Source organism: Phocoena phocoena, chromosome 8 (genome assembly GCF_963924675.1).
Source record: "Phocoena phocoena chromosome 8, mPhoPho1.1, whole genome shotgun sequence".
NCBI lineage: Eukaryota > Metazoa > Chordata > Mammalia > Artiodactyla > Phocoenidae > Phocoena > Phocoena phocoena.
Window position 1 is genome coordinate 14,881,421 of NC_089226.1, and position 17,524 is coordinate 14,898,944.

Below are 17,524 nucleotides of genomic sequence, written 5' to 3' on the forward strand. Positions count from 1 at the left end.
GGCAGGCCATGCTTTAGTTCTGGTTTTGGAGGGTAAAAATTTCCGAGGAACTTTGCTCTTTGCAGACAGATTTTTTTATGCCCTCCCACCTGCTTTTCGAAATCCACCAACCACAAAATTTACTCCATCCACTTTTTTCTCTCTCCCTTCCACACTCCCTCTCTCTTTTTAGCAGCAACATACAAGCCGGCCATATTAGAGAGATGGAAATAAAGCTTCCTTAATGTTGTATGTGTCTTTGAAGTACATCTGTGCATTTTTCTTTTAGCATCTAACCATTCCTCCCCTGTAGCCCTCGGCCCCTCAAATCACCCTCTCCCTATCCCACCCGACTAACATCTCAGTCTCTGAAAATGCACAAAGATGCCTGGCTACCTCGCCCTGCCTTCAGTCTCGCGGGGCTCAGTCTCTTTTTCTCTTTGGGTAAGTTAGACGGCACATCTGCATGCTTCTGAGGGTACAGAAGTGCAGCCGCAACAGGAGGAGGATGGGGGCCGGGGGCAGGAAAGAAGACATCGCTTGAGCCTCCCTTCGGCATTGTCCTTGGGAAGGGAGGCGCGGGGATGGGGGGAGATGTGGCTGGGGACTGCATAACGCTGGGACGACTTGGTCGCAGAAACGTTGGGTCAGGGGAGCTGAGGGTTCCTTGGAGGTGTCAATTGTGAAGGGAGGTGATTTTTCTTTGGATTTCCCTGAAATCGACGTATGTGGGGCTGGTGGCCGAGGGTAGGCTGATGTGCAGAGCCTCTTCATGGATTTTTTCTTTTAGCTGCTACAAATCTCCTGGGACTTAATGCTCCCTTAAGGGGCTTCTTCTGTGAACCTTGATCTTTGGAATCTGGTGGATTTAGGATGTCAGAAAAGAGTGTACGGGGGGAGTAGAGGGGCAGAAAGTTGAGTCTGGGTCTGGCTTCCTGGAAATCTGTACCACCGATTTGTTGCAGTGTGTGGAGGCGTAGGTGGGAAGCAGGCTTGAGGAGTGATCTCTGCATTGGGAAGAGAACTGCTGAAGCAGGCACTGATGGAGAAGCTCTCTGGCTTGGGCCAGATGGAGTGGAGGAGGGGTCAGGTGAAGGGATCAGAAAAAAAAAAAAAGAAAAAAAGGGAACACATGAGTGTGGCTGTGGCCCTTTGGATCACATCTCTGAACTGTCCAGCCCCACCTTGCCGACTGTCAAGACATCCAAATGCTAATTTCATACATGGCCACTTAGGGACTTCCTGGTGGGTAGGTGGGCTAGGGAGTCACTTGCAAGCCTGCTTTATAGGTAGTCTCCTTCTTGCTCTTAAACTTACTCATTGCTGGCATAGCAATTGAGGATCCAGTCCAACGGCTGTCAGTGGGAATATTCCCCATCACAAAGTTTCTCTCTCCCTCCTTCTCTCCCTCTTTTTCTCTCCTTCTCTGGCATGCTGTGCTGGATATTGGGCTGGAGTGCTAGAGACAGCCCAGGGCCCCTGGCAGCCTGCATGATAAGGCCTGTGAGCTTTGCTGAGTTACTGAACATATTAACAACAGAGCAGGAGTGTTAGGGAAGCTCAGGCAGTAGAGACAGCACGAGCTTTGGACTAGATCTGGGTTTAAAGCCGCCTTTGTCATTTACTTCATACTATCAGCAAGTTACTCCCCTCTGAGCTTCAGTTCTTTCCTGGGTGAACTGGAGAATACCTACTGCCTGGGTTTTTTGTGAGTCTGGCACATAGCAAGTGCTTAATTATAGCTACGCTTTATGAACTCTTTTCACGTGTCCACGCGCTGTGTATCTTGTTTAGTCTTCACGGCAACTGGTAACCGCATGGGGCAGATACATTATGATCCTCACGTTACAGATGAGGAAACAGGCACAGAGAGGTTAAGTAACTTGCCCAATAAGGTCACAGTAGTTTAAGGGGAGCTGAGATTTGAACCCCTGGTTGTCTGACTTCACCCCATTCTTTTTTTTTTTTTAACATCTTTATTGGAGTATAATTGCTTTACAATGGTGTGTTAGTTTCTGCTGTATAACAAAGTGAGTCAGCTATACGTATACATATATCCCCATATCCCCTCCTTCTTGTGTCTCCCTCCCACCCTCCCTATCCCATCCCTCTAGGTGGTCACAAAGCACCGAGCTGATCTCCCTGTGCTATGCGGCTGCTTCCCACTAGCTATCGGTTTGGTAGTGCATATATGTACCTGCCACTCTCTCACTTTGTCCCAGCTTACCCTTCCCCCTCCCCGTGTCCTCAAGTCCATTCTCTAGTAGGTCTGTGTCTTTATTCCCGTCCTGCCCCTAGGTTCTTCATGACCATTTTTTTTTTTTTTTACATTCCATGTATATGTGTTAGCATACGGTATTTGATTTTCTCTTTCTGACTTACTTCGCTCTGTATGACAGACTCTAGGTCCATCCACCTCACTACAAATAACTCAATTTCGTTTCTTTTTATGGCTGAGTAATATTCCATTGTATATATGTGCCACATCTTCTTTATCCATTCATCTGTCGATGGACACTTAGGTTGCTTCCATGTCCTGGCTATTGTGAATAGAGCTGCAGTGAACATTGTGGTACATGTCTCTTTTTGAATTATGGTTTTCTCAGGGTATATGCCCAGTAGTGGGATTGCTGGGTCGTATGGTAGTTCTACTTTTAGTTTTTTAAGGAACCTCCATACTGTTCTCCATAGTGGCTGTGTCAACTTACATTTCCATCAACAGTGCAAGAGGGTTCCCTTTTCTCCACACCCTCTCCAGCATTTATTGTTTGTAGATTTTTTGATGATGGCCATTCTGACTGGTGTGAGGTGATACCTCATTGTGGTTTTGATTTGCATTTCTCTAATGATTAGTGATGTTGAGCATCCTTTCATGTGTTTGTTGCCCATCTGTACATCTTCTTTGGAGAAATGTCTATTTAGGTCTTCTGCCCATTTTTGGATTGGGTTGTTTGTTTTTTTGTTATTGAGCTGCATGAGCTGCTTGTAAATTTTGGAGATTAATCCTTTGTCAGTTGCTTCATTTGCAAATATTTTCTCCCATTCTGAGGGTTGTCTTTTCGTCTTTATGCTTTCCTTTGCTGTGCAAAAGCTTTAAGTTTCATTAGGTCCCATTTGTTTATTTTTGTTTTTATTTCCATTTCTCTAGGAGGTGGGTCAAAAAGGATCTTGCTGTGATTTATGTCATAGAGTGTTCTGCCTATGTTTTCCTCTAAGAGTTTAATAGTGTCTGGTTTGAGTTTATTTTTGCTTCACCCCATTCTTAACCACTGAATTCTACTGCCCCCGATACTTAAGAAATGATGCTGCTATAGTAACAATAATTTGGATCAAAGAATCTTAAGTACAGGCAAAAGAGGGGAGTTGGGTGAGTGACCAGTGTGCAAGGAAATGAGGATGGAGGACAGGCAACCTGTTTGGGGAGTTAGGGAGAGCTTCCTGCAGGAGGGAGAGCCTTATCTAAGTGAAGAAAGCAAGGGGGCTCGGGGACCAGGACCAGGGTGTGGCTTAGAGGAAGATGGAATCTAGGGTGAAGAGGTCAGGGCATGCGGGCTGTGAGGCGGTGGTGGGAGGAAGCTAAAGCCTCTGCAAACCTGGATGGGGAGAGGGTGCAGGAGTAGGGACCTTGAGCTTGAACTTGATTGGTGCTGTGATGAGACAGGCCCTGGTACTCCAAGGCTGAGGGCTCAAGTGGACAATGGAACCTTGGTGGTTGTAGCAGCATCAGTCCCCAAGATGGAGGGATGTCCCAAGTGACAAGGGAGGGGACTGAGACAGGGCCTGGGTTTGCGAGGATGACTACAGAGCTGACAAAGGGACAGGGGACAGCTGGCCAACCTGCTGTACACACGACAGAAGCACATGGGACTAGTTTTCAGTTAGAAGCAATCCAAATGATTGGTTTTCCTTAGAGTTTTTCTCAAAACTCTTGGCTCCATGGTCACTGGCCTGGTTACCAAAGTCTGGGTTATGTTAGGCAAGGCTTAGAAAGTGGAGTCCGGTCCTCACTCAACACCACTGCACACGGACACACAGGGGAAAACGCCTTCCCTTCCCTCTCCAGACTTTTATCGAGTGCCCACTGTGTGTCACATGCTGTCCCGGGTCCAGGGATGCCAAGATAAATAAGAATCAGCTCCCCAGAGCCTCCCGAGGGACTAGGGAACATAAACAAAAAAACAGTAATGCAGCATCCCATGTGCTGTTAGCAGCCAACCTTTGGTGGGGGCTGACCATGAGCCAGGCACCGCTGTGAGCTTTATGTTTCAGTATTCAATCCTCACAACGGCCCCAGGAGGTAGGGCCTAATGCTGTCTCCCATTTTACGGATGAGGAAACTGAGGTGCTGGGAGGTGAACCATCTTGCCTAAGATCAGACCACGGTGCTAGAGCGCTGGTCTTGGCCACTATGCCATTCTGCTTCCCGGTCTGGAAGTGACAGAAACCTCCCGGTCTGGGGAGAGGTCACGGGCACTGGAGAAGCTGCCACAGGGGCGATGCCTTGTTAGCTGGGATCTGCGGGGTAAGCAGGAGGGCTCAGGGGCAGCAGGGTGAATGAACTTTCCAACCTGCAGCAAAAACACGTGCAAAGGCACGGAGGAGTGGAAGAAGGCGGCGTTTTCAGGAAAGTAAGAACTCCGGGGTCACTGGAGCGGAGGAAACGTGAAGCGTTGGGAGTAGGACAGGAAATGAGGCTGGGATGCTGGATGGTCCCAGATGGCAAAGGGCTCAGAAACCCAGGAGCCTGGACGAGATCCTGAAAGCAGCAGGGAGCCAATGGCGATTGGGGATGAGGGGTGACAAGGACAGGTGCTCTCCTGGCTGCATGGAGGTGGCCTGGCCTTGGAGGGAGACCTGAGGTGGTGGGTCTGAATGGTAAGGCAGCCCAGGAGCTGGGCTGCGTGTCACAGTCACCTGGGTGGCAGGGGCTGCCCTGGGACACAGCGTGCTCCAGAAGGGTGGGGACTGATTTCTCTGCTTAGACAAACTCTGTTCTTTTTTTTTTAACCAGGAAAAAAATTAACCTACCTCATAGGTTGCTGTAGAGTTGGAAAGAGGCATGAAGAGAATTAACTTCTAGTCTGTGTAGGAAATAGTGTTTGACAGGAGATGAGCAAATTTTTGTGATCTCTGCAAGACGGGCCAGTTAGAAAAGTATATGACATGGGGCCTGAGGTGCCTAGATACACCTTAGAGAGAGTGAGGGGCCCTGGGCATTGGTGAAGTTTTGGAACTGAGCTCAAAAGCCACATCCTTACGGTACCCTTGTTGAAACATTTCCTTTCTGTGAGTTGGAGATCAGAGACTCAGTCTCCAGACCTGGTCCCAAATGGGAAAACCAGGAAGATTGTGAGCCCTGCCTTGTATGGAGGTTCCTTTAAAGAAGACCATTCCCCTCTGGCCAGCCTGACTGCCTGGGGGCTGACATGGGGGCTGGACCTGCCACGTAGACAGCAGGAGGACTGGGACCCCTTGGTACAAAAATCACCCCCTCACCCAGCCTCCACCTCTCAACCTGCTGTCTAGAGCCTGGCAGCCTGGCAGCCTGGGTTTCAATCTAGCTTTGTCACTTACCAGCTGTGAACTTGGGCTATTCATTTAACATTTTTGTGCTCCATTTCCCCACTTGGAAAGTGGGGGTGATAATAGGGTTGCTGTATTAAATGAGGTGATATCTGTAGGGTATGTAAACAGCGCCTGGCACACAGTAAGCACCTTGTCGTTACTATGAAGTCCCTTTGTGGCCCTAGTCGTGGATGCAGCTAATTTCCCGAAGCAGCAGAGCTCATCAGGAGCCCAGGATTTTGCTCACAGCTCTGTCCTCGTTGCATGATGATTTCCTCATCTTTAATGAGGGCCTGGATTGGTGAAAGGCCTAAGGCCCTTGCCCTGAGCTGGGACGCTGGGAGACCTCAGGCGGAAGTGGGCGCTGTACTGGGAGTCAGGAACCGTGATTCAGGACCCGGCTTGTCCCTACCTGCTGTGTGTCTCTCTCAGGCCTCACTTTCCTCGTTGGTAAGATGATGGAGCTGGATCTACAATTCCTGAGGTTCCCCCTGCTTTGGTGACTCCTGTTCCTCTCTCTGCAGTTGGGACTTGACGGTTGACCTCTCTGACCACTAGAGGGCACACGTGTCCGCCTGGTGCCTCCTGCAGGCTGTGCCATAGCGATGCAGGGAAGGAGCCGCATTGCACCTCTCAGTCTGCCCCCCTCCTGCTGGCCAGAAAAGGCCCCTCACTCCCCGGGGCCCTGCCCTCCCGCACAGCAGAGTGCTAGCTCCTTCAAGTTGGAGGCAGCTCCTGGCAGGGTTCAAGTTCTGTCTCTGGAGTGATGTTGTGGCCTGGGGAGGGACAGAGGCAGGGATGGGTCAGCCAGATGTGTGGGACCTACTTCCTAATGCCACTTGGAGGCTCCTTTTGCTCAGGTGCCCTGGGAAGGTCGCAGAACTTTCCCAAGGAAGGTGCTAGAGAAGCAAGGTGTTCCTGGGATGTGAGGTAAGCTCAGGACAAGGCCCTGCCGGGCTCCTTCCCTGAAGATACCTCCGCCTCTGCAGAGCGGGGGCGGAGATGGCATTTTCAGCACACCTCCTCCTCGCCTGGCACTGTGCTCAGTGCTTTCATAACGAGGAGATGGGAACTGGGCTTTGTTCTCCTGGGGCTGCCGCTCAGCCTCTCCAGTTCATATTTCCCTGATGAGCACTTCAGCACACCTGGCCTTGCAGGTGGAGCCGTGCGCCTGTCCCTCCATCTAGGGCTGGGTCCTGACCTCCCTGGCCAGCAGTTCAGAGCATCTCCTGTTCTTAAGTCCCGCCTGCTGGCCCTGGCCACTCATCCGAAGGGATGAGCCGAGTGGAAGGGCTTCGCTATCCCTGCTTCCAGGCTGCAGTGCTGCTGTTCCTGGCGTGGGGCCCGGCAGCTTTGCACAGCGAAATCTTCTGCAAAACGCGAGCCCTGTGCAATCTGGGGGAATTCCAAGGGGCTGCCCTGAGGGGTCAGGCTCCAACGTGGCCCTGCCTAAGCCCTTCCTGCTTAGGGGGCAGAACTTGAGGAGAATTTAGGCTACCCTTTGCCTTATTTTTATTTTGTATTTTTATTTTTGGCTGTGCCTTGAAGCTTGCGGGATCTTAGTTCCCCCATCAGGGATCGAACCCCGGGCCACCGCAGTGAAAGTGCTGAGTCCTCACCACTGGACCGCCAGGGAATTCCCCTACCCTTGGCTTTACATATTTTATCTTATTTAATTATTACCGTAACCCCAGGAGGTAGGTATCATCAGCTGCGTTTTATAGAGGAGGGGCCTGAGGCTCAGAAGATGGAGGAACTTGCCCATGTTCTCCCAGCCGGTAGAAGGCAGAGCTGGGATTGAACCATATCCAATGGGGTCTCCGTGCCTCCTAGCTGCCCCCCTGCCGTCCCCTAGCGGCTTCTTCTCTCACTCAGAAGAATAGTGCCCCGGTCCTGGCCTAACACTGGGACCTCAGCTCTCTCCAGTTGCCTCCTTGATCACTGCTGGTCGTGCTTCAGATATGTGATGCTCATTCCAACCGCTGGAACTTTCCTCTCGATGTTCTGCTGCCTTGCATTCCTTCAGAATTTCAAATGGCTCCTCACTCCTTCACTTTAGGGGGGGGCCACCTACAGGGCAGCGCTCAGAGCAGCTTTCCCTGACCACCCGATGTCAAACACACCCTGCACCTTGCTTTGTGTTTTACAGCCCTTGCCTGTGAACCAGCTGAAGTTACATTATTTCTTTTCCCTGTTGATGTCTGTCCCTCTCCCTAGGAGATAAGCTCCATGTTACACTACCTCTGCCTGCCTCCATCACAGCAATAATCCCTCGGGCCTAGACCGAGTGCCTGGGGCACAGGAGGTGATTTATAAATATTTGGTAAATGAGTGAATGAATGATTGATACTGAGCATTACTGCTTCTCCTTTATAAAGAATATTCATCTTTGGGGATGAGGTTTTGACCATATTGGCAGAGAATTTTGGAATTCAGCCCAGGGCTAGGGTGAGGGGAGTGCAGTGCCTAGGGTGCAAAATTTAAGGAGGTATTTGCATGACCCTGAGGGTGGGCACCCCCTTAAATCTCGTGCCCAAGGCTTTCTGCCCCACTGTGGGCGGGGGGGTGGGATGGGCACTGCAGCTTCAGCTGGGAGAGCTTCCGCTCACTCCCCTCACCCTAGACTCTGCCCTGCTTAGAATGTCAGAGTGGGATGGGCCTTCTCAGGCCACACACCCAGGGCTCCTGGACCAGGTCCAGTGTTCCCCAGAGGATTCTGCACCCTGCTGTCCCTGCAGCCTGTATCAGCTCCTTGCCGCGGTGTGTCCAGGCCTGGCATCTCCAAAAGGGGCTCCTGTCCTTGTAGACCCATCAGTTGATCCCTTCGAATTGTGCCTATGCTTCTGGGGCATCTCTTCCTTCCCGTTGCTCATCTGCTGTCCCTGCCAGGAGCCTGAGGAAGAGAAGGGGGCTGGGCTGGGCTGGGCTGGGCATATGGCTTGACTCTTCCCTGCGGTATAGAGAGCGAGGCCTTCTGTGTCTGCATCTGTCCTCAAGGCTGCCTGCCCCCAGGGGACACTGCAGCTTCAGCTGGAAGGGCTTTGGCTCAGCCGAGACGGTTGAAAGTGGTGGGAAGAAGGGGGAACCGAGGCCAGCACCGTGCAGCCCCTTGTCTAAGCCATCAGGTGGCCATGACAGGCCTGTGGCAGGACAGCCAGATGGAGGGAAGGCTTGAGGCCATCTGTCTGTCCCTGGCTTGACAGATGATGTGCTCTCTCTCCACCCCAAGGGCCACATCAGTCACCGCTTAGGAGCTTTGCCCACCCCGCTGCACCCCACCCCCTAATTTCAGCCATAAGGGACCCCGCCAGCTGTCCTAGCTCTGCTCCGCTCCCCACCAGATGCAGAGGCTTGCCCCCCCGGCCTTGTCTGTCAGAATCCTCACCAGCTTGTGGCTTTGTCCACAGTGCCACCAGGGAGGAGCATGGAAGTCACAGTACCTACCACCCTCAACGTCCTCAATGGCTCTGATGCCCGCCTGTCCTGCACCTTCAACTCCTGCTACACCGTGAACCACAAACAGTTCTCCCTGAACTGGACTTACCAGGAGTGTAGTAACTGCTCCGAGGAGATGGTGAGTTCTCAGATGGAAGCAGGGGTGGGGGAGGCAGGAGCCCCACAGCGTGAAGCTCCCCTTTCCCACCACCTGCCCCTGCACCGTACCAGGACCCTAGCATACCCTGGTGGGCTATCTGCTCCTGAGGGCATTGGCAGAGGTGTGCTGTCATGGCTGGGTGACCCTGGGAGGGTGACAGAGATCTAGAGGTGACTGCCCGTCTTCCAGGTAGAAGGGGGCATGGGGGGAGGGGCTTCCTGCTGTCCTTGCAGCTCCTTGCTCATGCAGCCCCCTATCCTGTCGCCTCCTGCCCCCCCAGTTTCTCCAGTTCCGCATGAAGATCATTAACCTGAAGCTGGAGCGGTTCCGAGACCGCGTGGAGTTCTCAGGGAACCCCAGCAAGTATGACGTGTCAGTCACGCTGAGAAACGTGCAGCTGGAGGATGAGGGCACCTACAACTGCTACATCATGAACCCACCCGACCGCCACCGCGGCCATGGCAGGATCTACCTGCAAGTCCTCATGGAAGGTGAGGGGCTGCTGGGGCCCTGCCCATTCCCACCCAGCTACTCTCCGGCAGGACTAGCTGGGGCTCCTTGGGAGAGGCTGTGCCCTCCTGAGGGGTGGGAGCAACAACATGTGCTGGGTGGAAGGCACCTGTTTTACTCCTTCCCTTCCTTGAGGACTATGTCTCAGGGAGCCCTGATGATGCTATCCAGCATGATCACGATCTTAAGAATCCCAAGAGCAGCTTTCATTTATTGGACACTTGCTACGTCTCAGTTATAGCTAGGGCTAAACTCTCTAGATGCAATATCTCACTTCATCCTCATACGACCCTATGGGGGAGGTACTATGATTATTCCCATTTTACAGATGAGGAAACTGAGGCTACATAAGGTACCTAAGGTCACACAATTAATAAATAGTACAATCAGGACTCAAATTGGGTCCATTTGACCTCAAAGTCCATCCTCTTGGATACTGCATTATATTGCCCTCCCTGGGGCTTTTAGGTGTCCTGGGATTATGGGGTGGGTGGAGCGCTTAGAGGTCCATGGCCTGGGTTGATTTTTGCTTTGACTAGAGTGCTTTCCACGGAGGAGAGTAAAGTCAGGACCACCCCACACCTACTGCAGGGAGCAGGGGCCAGTGGACGAGGCTCCCTTTTCCAGCCCTAGGGCTCAGCGGGTCTGTTTCCTCTCCTTCTCCAGAGCCCCCTGAGCGGGATTCCACTGTGGCCGTGATCGTGGGCGCCTCCGTCGGGGGCTTTCTGGCTGTGGTCATCTTGGTGCTGATGGTAGTAAAGTGTGTGAGGAGGAAAAAAGAGCAGAAACTGAGCACGGATGACCTGAAGACAGAGGAGGAGGGCAAGACGGATGGAGAGGGCAACGCGGACGATGGCACCAAGTAACGGGCGGGCGGCCGGCCCTGCAGCCCCTCCCTTGCGTCCTGTCTCCCTCCCACTCTCCGCCCCGCACTGTGTGCCCCCGCCTGCCCTCTCTTGGTGTGCTTCTCTCGAACCAGGATCCCAGGGCTGACCTGGGGCCTCCTGAACCCCTCCCTTCGTATCTGCCACCCTGCACCAAGAGAGACTCACCTCTCTTTGATTCGAGAAACCTGCCCTGGCGTCTGGGATGTGTGGGCCCTGGGGGGAGGGAGAAGCGGGCTCAAAACTGCCAGCCTCTGAGAAGAGGCAGGAGGCCTGTGGGAGGGGCGCAGAGAGAGAAGGGGGAGGGTGGGCAGTGGAGGAGGAGGAGGCCAGCTGTCCAGTCTGCCCAGTGCGTGGACTGGTCTGGTGGCCGTTTCAGAGGGGACCTGCAGGTGGGACGGGGCTCTGCTGGCTGCCTCTAGAAGGCCTGGGGTGTGGCATGCCTCTGCTCCCAGAGATGCCCCTAGCCCTGGGCAGCCTTGTCACGGGGGTGGTGATGGGTTCCTATAACTTGGGGGTGTGTTGAAGGGATGACCGTGCGTTTCCTGGGCCTTGAAGGGAAGGAAGCTGGAGGCAGCTGGAGACAAGCCTTGGCCCAGGGAGCTCTGCTCTCACCTTTCTCCTTCAATAGCTGCTACCACAGAAGCCTCTGGGTTTCTGTGGGCTTGCTTAAGCCCTTGGGATTTTTGGCAGGAAAAGTACCAAAGGGCTGCTGAGCTAGGCCGTGGGGGGCGGGGAGTCGTGTTTCTCCAGGTGGTGGTCATTTTTCACCGCAGTTACCCACTCACAGGAGGCAACTGCAAAGTTAGCTGAGGGACGAGGGGCTGGGGGCTCCGTTGTAAAATGGAGTTCAAGGTTGACTGCCTCCTCCCCCAGGGTGGCCACCATCACCTGGGCCAGGAGCAGCTGAGGTGCGGAGATAAGGAGAGAGGGGGTGGGAGCCACGTCAGAGGAGTAGGTGTGCAGAGCGGGGACCTCGCTGGGGCTTCTGTTCAGAATTTCCCCGTTACCCTCAGCAGGGTTTCATCTGGCTTTTGGCCCTGAGGGAAGCCTGAGGGGAGCCCTGTAGCCTCTGAGACCCTGTGGCCATGTCACATCTGGAGCCATGTCACACCCTCCTCTGCCCCGACAGTTCTCTCTGGGGGGGAGGAAAGTAGCATTTGTGGGGAGCCAACTTTCACTGCCATTTTACTCACATGAAGAGGGAATTGCTCAAGCCTCAGGAGCGGGAGAGAGACAGAGAGAAACTGCCTTGGAAGATCCTCAGAGATCAGCTAGCCAAGTCACCCATACTACAGACCGGGAGACTGAGGTTCAAACTCACAACCGAGGGGCCTGCTTCTCCTCTGGTTCCTCAGTCTCCAGGTTGGATGAATAAAGCCACGCTTTGCCCAGTGGGAGGGGCCTCTGCAGACAGAGGGATGAAGGAGATGAGGGGAGGGAGGTGAGCTCCTCCAGTCCTGCTCACCTCCCTGGAGCCTAGCCCCTCCAGGCTGTGACTGAGGCAGGGATGGGGTGATGGGAGTGGAAGGGCAGAGCTGCTGGAATGCCCCACGCCCACCCCAGGCTGACCCTCTGCAGCACTTCCCAGCCTTTCTCAGAGCTCAGGCCCTGCCCGGGCTCAGGGGGTCAGAGCCCAGGGCAGGAGTCTGGGGAAAGGGGGTAGAGATGGGACTCTGACAGCTTCTGGGACCCCTCTCTGCCTCTGCCCAGCAGATGGCCTTTTTGGGGAGAGAGTAATAGCATATGGGCGATTCAGTTTAATTCACTTCAATTCAACATCCATTTATTGAGCATCTCCTATGTGCCAGGCACTGGGCCAGGTACTGGAGATGTACACAAAGCCATAACAGAGCTGGGAACTGCTAGGTCAGCACTGTGGGGACCAAGATGAATTTTTTTTTTTCGGTGCATCTAATTCCACCTCTGCAGCCACTGCTTCCAGGGCTGGAGTAGGAGAAAAAGGAAGAGATTCCAGAATCTGGGCCCTGGGAAGGGGGGAAAGGAAGGAAAGAGGGAAGATGCAATAAGGAAGAGGGTGAGAGGCCAGACAGAGTGGAGGGTGGGCAACCAGCCTGAGAGCTCCTGGGTGGGATGAGTCCAGCTCACCTGGAAATTCTAGCTCATCAGTACCTAACTGCCAATCAACACACTGCCAATGGGGGTGGGCTAAGCCCCCAGGATGCCTGGGGTAGGTGGACATTGCCCATCCTTGGAGCCAACCAGCTGAGAGGGGAGAGATGGGTAGTGGGCACCCTCGTTCCAGCTGAGACCAAGGGTGGTTGTAATAACATGTCTGCAGCTTGCAGATTTCACTTTTTGGCAACTTCTTAAGTGCTCTCCTCTTCCGGGATGAGTGAGGATCTGTGTGGATGCTGGGAACTTTTCTTTTTCCAGGACTCATAACATTTAGGGAAATTGTTTGCAAGATTCCCTAGGTTTATTCTAAGAAGTCCTAACTCTCTATAAAGAAGCCCAAGACTTCTGGGTTCCTTCCTTTCTCTGCCCTGCCCTAGAGGGTCCTAGGGAGAGCAATGCCTCTCCAGGGGCCTCAGGCGCCCAAGCAGATGGGGATGGGCCAGGAACCACCTTCGTCTCAGGTACCCATCCTCATATGCACTTTCTTCCCGAGCCTCTTAGAGTCTCTTCCAGAGGCCTCATAGAGCTGCCTCCCCCAGGGCAATGAGGCTGGGAACAAAATGGAGCTTCTGTGAGTAGAGGTGGGAGACTGGTGAGATGTTTCCACAGCACCCTGCTTTCTAGCGTATACCTCTTCCCGCACCGTGGGGCTCAAGCCCTACTTCTGGCTGCGTGTTCCCATCGCTGCGCTCTGCTGGGTTCAGTCTGCTGGTTTTCTCAACTGCCTCTGCCTCTCCTGCTCTCTTGGAACCCCGTATCTGTCCCTTTCTCCTAATTAAGGGCCCCTGTAAAGAGAGGTGGGCTTGCCAACCCATGGGATTTAGCTTGTAGGAACAATGCACACTTTTTCAGGACTGAAATGCCTTGAGGTGCCTTGGAACTGGCTTTGGAAATAGCTATCTGCCCTCTAGCTCTGGACTAATCACAGTTATTCCCAATGTATAAAAAGGAAAAGCTGGATCCATATTTCTCCCTGTGAGTCTCCTTGGTGAGGTTGGGCTGGTAAGTATTTGCAAGGTCAGGTTAAGCAGATGGACAATTGAAAATGCTGGCCAGGTCCAAAAGACAGTCCCAGGCCATAGGGATGGCTTGGTGCAATTGGAACGGGTGATGAATGGAGAAATTTTTCTTCCTACATACGTCTTAAGGATAGAAAGCCTGTGTCTCTTGCTGTGCCTCTTGCTGATGTCTTCCTTTATTGAAGCTTGCTGATGCGTTTGTACATAGTCTATATATAGGTAGAGATATATTATATATACAAATATAAAACATCTCACTACATCCACCCCGAAAGTTACGTTGAGGGGGCAACAATCATTTCTCAGTGTTTTGAGTTGATTCACCAAAGGCAAATTATGGAACGTTCTTATTGCTCTTTGTGCACTTGGAGGGGAAAACACAACTACTTATGCACTTTCTAGGATTTATGTGCTATGTGGTAATGGAAGAGGTGGTGGAGAGAGAAACTGAAATGGTCCTCTGTGACCCAACTGCTGTGATGTGTCTGCTTTGGGGAGCAGACAGTTTCTGTTGTAGTTTGTCTCGTTGCTTGGATTTATTGGCTGCAATAAACAGATGGTCTCCCCTGAACATCCCTTGAGTGTGACTTTTTTCAGGGGTGCAGAGTGGGGCAAGTTGAGGCGGTGCCAGGATTTTCACAGGGAGTCCTGTTGTTCCTTTCCTGGTGATGCCATTGACACTGCTGGGTCCCCATCAATGATGAGATCATTCTGCTCCCCTCTTGTTAGATGTTTCCTCTTTTCCCCTCATTGCCTTCACAGAATCCTGGGGGACTCCATCCACCTTGAAAGCACCCTGGGGACAGGGTGGCTAAACACCCACTTCTTGGAGGGCTCTTGGTTATTTCTGGAAGATGACAACACTTTATGCCCCCAAGGCTAACCGTCATGCCGATGTTGTCTATTCTTTCCATGGGTGGACGGGCCATCCTTCCTGCCCCCTGTTTCTAAGCTGTGTCTGACTAGGCAGACATCTGTTTCATCTGCTCTGGGCTCAAGAGGAATAGCTGACAGCTGGTGCAGAGTCTGCCCTCATGCAACTTCACGGATGAGGGTGGCTGCAGGGAAGAATCAGGTCACTCGTGTCCCATCTGCGAACTGCTCTATCCTAGTTACGTGCTGCTGAATCGGCCCTCAATTCAGGACCAAAGGCAGCCACCTGGCCCAGGGGCTCTGCTCTCCCAGACAACCCAGTCTTTTTCTCTCTTGCCTTCTGGTTTTGTATCTCTTTGCACTTTTCTCTTTCTTACACACACACCCACACACCCTCGCCAAGGAGGCTCACCCGATAAGAAAATCCTCAGCTTTCTGAATGCAAGGGAATGCCGAAGTGCTTGGTTTCTACTTTTCTCATGGTTTCTTTGTCATTTCTGCCTGCTCCCTGATAACTCAGAGACCTTCGCCACTGGTTTAGTGGTCAGATGCATTTTAGAATATTCTAGGAGTAGCCTAACATTCGTAGTCCTAATGCCGGCAGCTGCTACCCGAGAAAGAAGCCAGATAGAAGGTGGCAGTGTTAAACAGAGGTGGCTGGTATTTGACAGAACCAAAGGCACCTTGGTTTAAAAGGATGTCTGCCCTTGGAGCCCCTGAGTCCTTCCAAGGATGGGATGTCAGAGAGGATGCTTCCCTACTTAACAGATAGGAAACTGAGGCAGGGGATGTGGACTCAGATGCTGGGGATTCTGGCTGGTTCCTTCCGGGTGGACACAGCATCTAACTCAGTCTAAGGCTTCTCCCCCAGAACGCTTGGAGGACACTGTGGAGCTGGGCCTGGCTTCTGGGAGGACTGGGTTTGGCTCAGGTGTCTCCCCTAAACTGATGTTTTGGGGCTCGGGCTGCTTGGGGCCTGGTGAGGTAGTTCTGATTGAGGAGGGAGCTGCTGTGTGCGGGAAGGGCTAGCTCCCACCCTGCAACTCAGAATTGCTCACCGGCTTCCTGTGTCCCCCACCTGAGGTGCTGGTGCCTCTCCATTCCCGCTGTTCCTTTGCTTCCCGCCGGAGCCCCTGCAGGGCTCAGGCACAGCCATCAGCCTGCCCATGGCCGGCTGCCCCGGAATAGTAGTCTGTATGCGGAGCCTCTCAGAGTCCCTAGGACAGGTTTTGAGGCCCAAAAGGAGCGGGGGAGGGGGAAGAGTAGATCTTTACAACATCAGAGATGGGCGGGATCCCGGGGACTACTTGGCCAAGTCTCCTGATTATCCTGAAGGGGAAACTGAGGACCAGGTCGGGGAAGTGATTTGCTTAAGGCCACAAGATGAGTCAAGGACAATCCAGGATCTCCCAGCTGGCTCCAGGCCGCCTGTTCTTCCCACAGCCCACACCCAGCCTGAGCCTAGCGCTCGGCACAGCTCGGCACAGCAGCCCACACCAGCCCAGGCTCCTGCCTGCCCCTTCCCAGTGGGCTTGAGTTGAACAAAAAGGAGCCCCCATGCTTCTTGTAAGGGCACAGTTTTGAAAGCTGAGGTTCAGAGAGGGAAAGTAATTCTCCCAAAGTCACACAGCAGGCTAATGACAGAGCTTGGTTTTAGGCGCCATTCCAAGGCCCACTCCACACCTCAGCAGAGTGCCTTTCCTCATGCTGGTTTGTATATGGTCCATCTTAGGCCACTTGTCTCCCTCCCACGTTGCAGGTGTTGTGCTAAAAAACTTCAGGGGAGAGGAAGCTGGGGCAGTGCCTGGTGGGATATGGGTTGGGCAGCTGGGTGCACAGGAGCACGGGTCCCCACTGAGGTCTCCTGCCCTCCGCCTTTGGCACTGCAGGGGCTCAGAAGGTCCATGCTGGCAGGGCGCTGCGGGCACTCTTCTCGGATGGCCATGGTGAAATTGACCCTGAAGCCTGCCAGGTTCTAGTCATTCCTGGCTGCCTGCTACCATGCTGATGTGCAGGGTACCAACCACCTTTTAGGACAGGCTCCGGCCACCCAGTGTTTGAGAGCTCCAGAGGGCCATGGGGAAGGAAGCCCATCTTAGAACTATATCCTGGCATTGTGACATGGCCCATAAATTTGGTCCTAAAACAGATTAGCCTAGGACCCCACTCCTCTGCAGGGCTGAAGAGGCCTCTGTCTAGAAAAGGGAGAAAGACTGCGGGAGGGAGGTGGTGGGAGTAGGTGAGTTGGGAGTAGGTAGCTTGTAAAGCAGCTTCTCCTTTTCTCTGGCAATAATGACTTTGAGAGTCCACGAGGTGCTGGGAAGGGGGCCAAGTGGACACTGGATGCTCAGCTTGGCTACTTTGGAGTCCATGAGAGGGGCTGTCCCTTACAGCCTTGGCAAAGTCACTTTTATCCCAACTGCAGCTGCCTCTGCTTCTCAACTGCGACACATTCCCTGTAAACAGGTGGCATAGGACTAGAACTGTTTGCCTCAGCAGGCTGAGACCCTCCTGTGGGCAAATGGGCAAAGGAAGGGGGTGTGTTCCTCCCGGAGAGGAAGTGTGTGTCACAGCTGATGGCTAATACAGCGGGTGGGGCTGTGGCCACAAGGAGAGGGATTCGCCTTGACCCATTCTGCCCCAGGGCGAAACATTAGGGCTGGCGGACAGAGGCAGATATTGATCCAATGGAAGTCAGAGCTGTGCAGAGGGTTGAGTTTCTCTGAGGTAATGAGCTCCCCATCCCGGAAGGTATTCAAGCATAGCTTGGGGGTGTTGTCGAGGAGATTCATATGTCAGGGCATACTTTTAGACGCTGTCTAAATTTACTGACAATGGCCCTCTGCAGCCCTCATTTTAGGATTCAAATGATAGAAGTAGGATTAACTCTTGCTTGCCTGAAGATAAACAGGACACATGAATGGGCAAACTCCTGTCCCTCTGCCTTGTTACTCAGTCAC

The 17,524-nt window shown here is 53.1% G+C and overlaps 1 protein-coding gene across 1 annotated transcript; it reads left to right on the plus strand.

Moving 5' to 3' along the window:
- Nucleotides 1-257: 257 nt before the first annotated feature.
- Nucleotides 258-10,754, plus strand: SCN2B (sodium voltage-gated channel beta subunit 2). Its single transcript, XM_065882685.1, has 4 exons — nucleotides 258-423; nucleotides 8,952-9,118; nucleotides 9,420-9,630; nucleotides 10,316-10,754. Exons 1-4 carry the CDS (start codon nucleotides 354-356, stop codon nucleotides 10,513-10,515), a joined length of 648 nt encoding a protein of 215 aa, XP_065738757.1. The 5' UTR covers nucleotides 258-353; the 3' UTR covers nucleotides 10,516-10,754.
- The last annotated feature ends 6,770 nt before the right edge of the window (nucleotides 10,755-17,524 follow it).

Coding starts and splice junctions, on each gene's coding strand:
- SCN2B (XM_065882685.1), top strand. CDS start 354: ATGCACAAAGATGCCTGGCTACCTCGCCCTGCCTTCAGTCTCGCGGGG. Junction 424..8,951: donor CAGTCTCTTTTTCTCTTTGG/GTAAGTTAGACG, acceptor CTTTGTCCACAG/TGCCACCAGGGAGGAGCATG. Junction 9,631..10,315: donor CCTGCAAGTCCTCATGGAAG/GTGAGGGGCTGC, acceptor CTCCTTCTCCAG/AGCCCCCTGAGCGGGATTCC.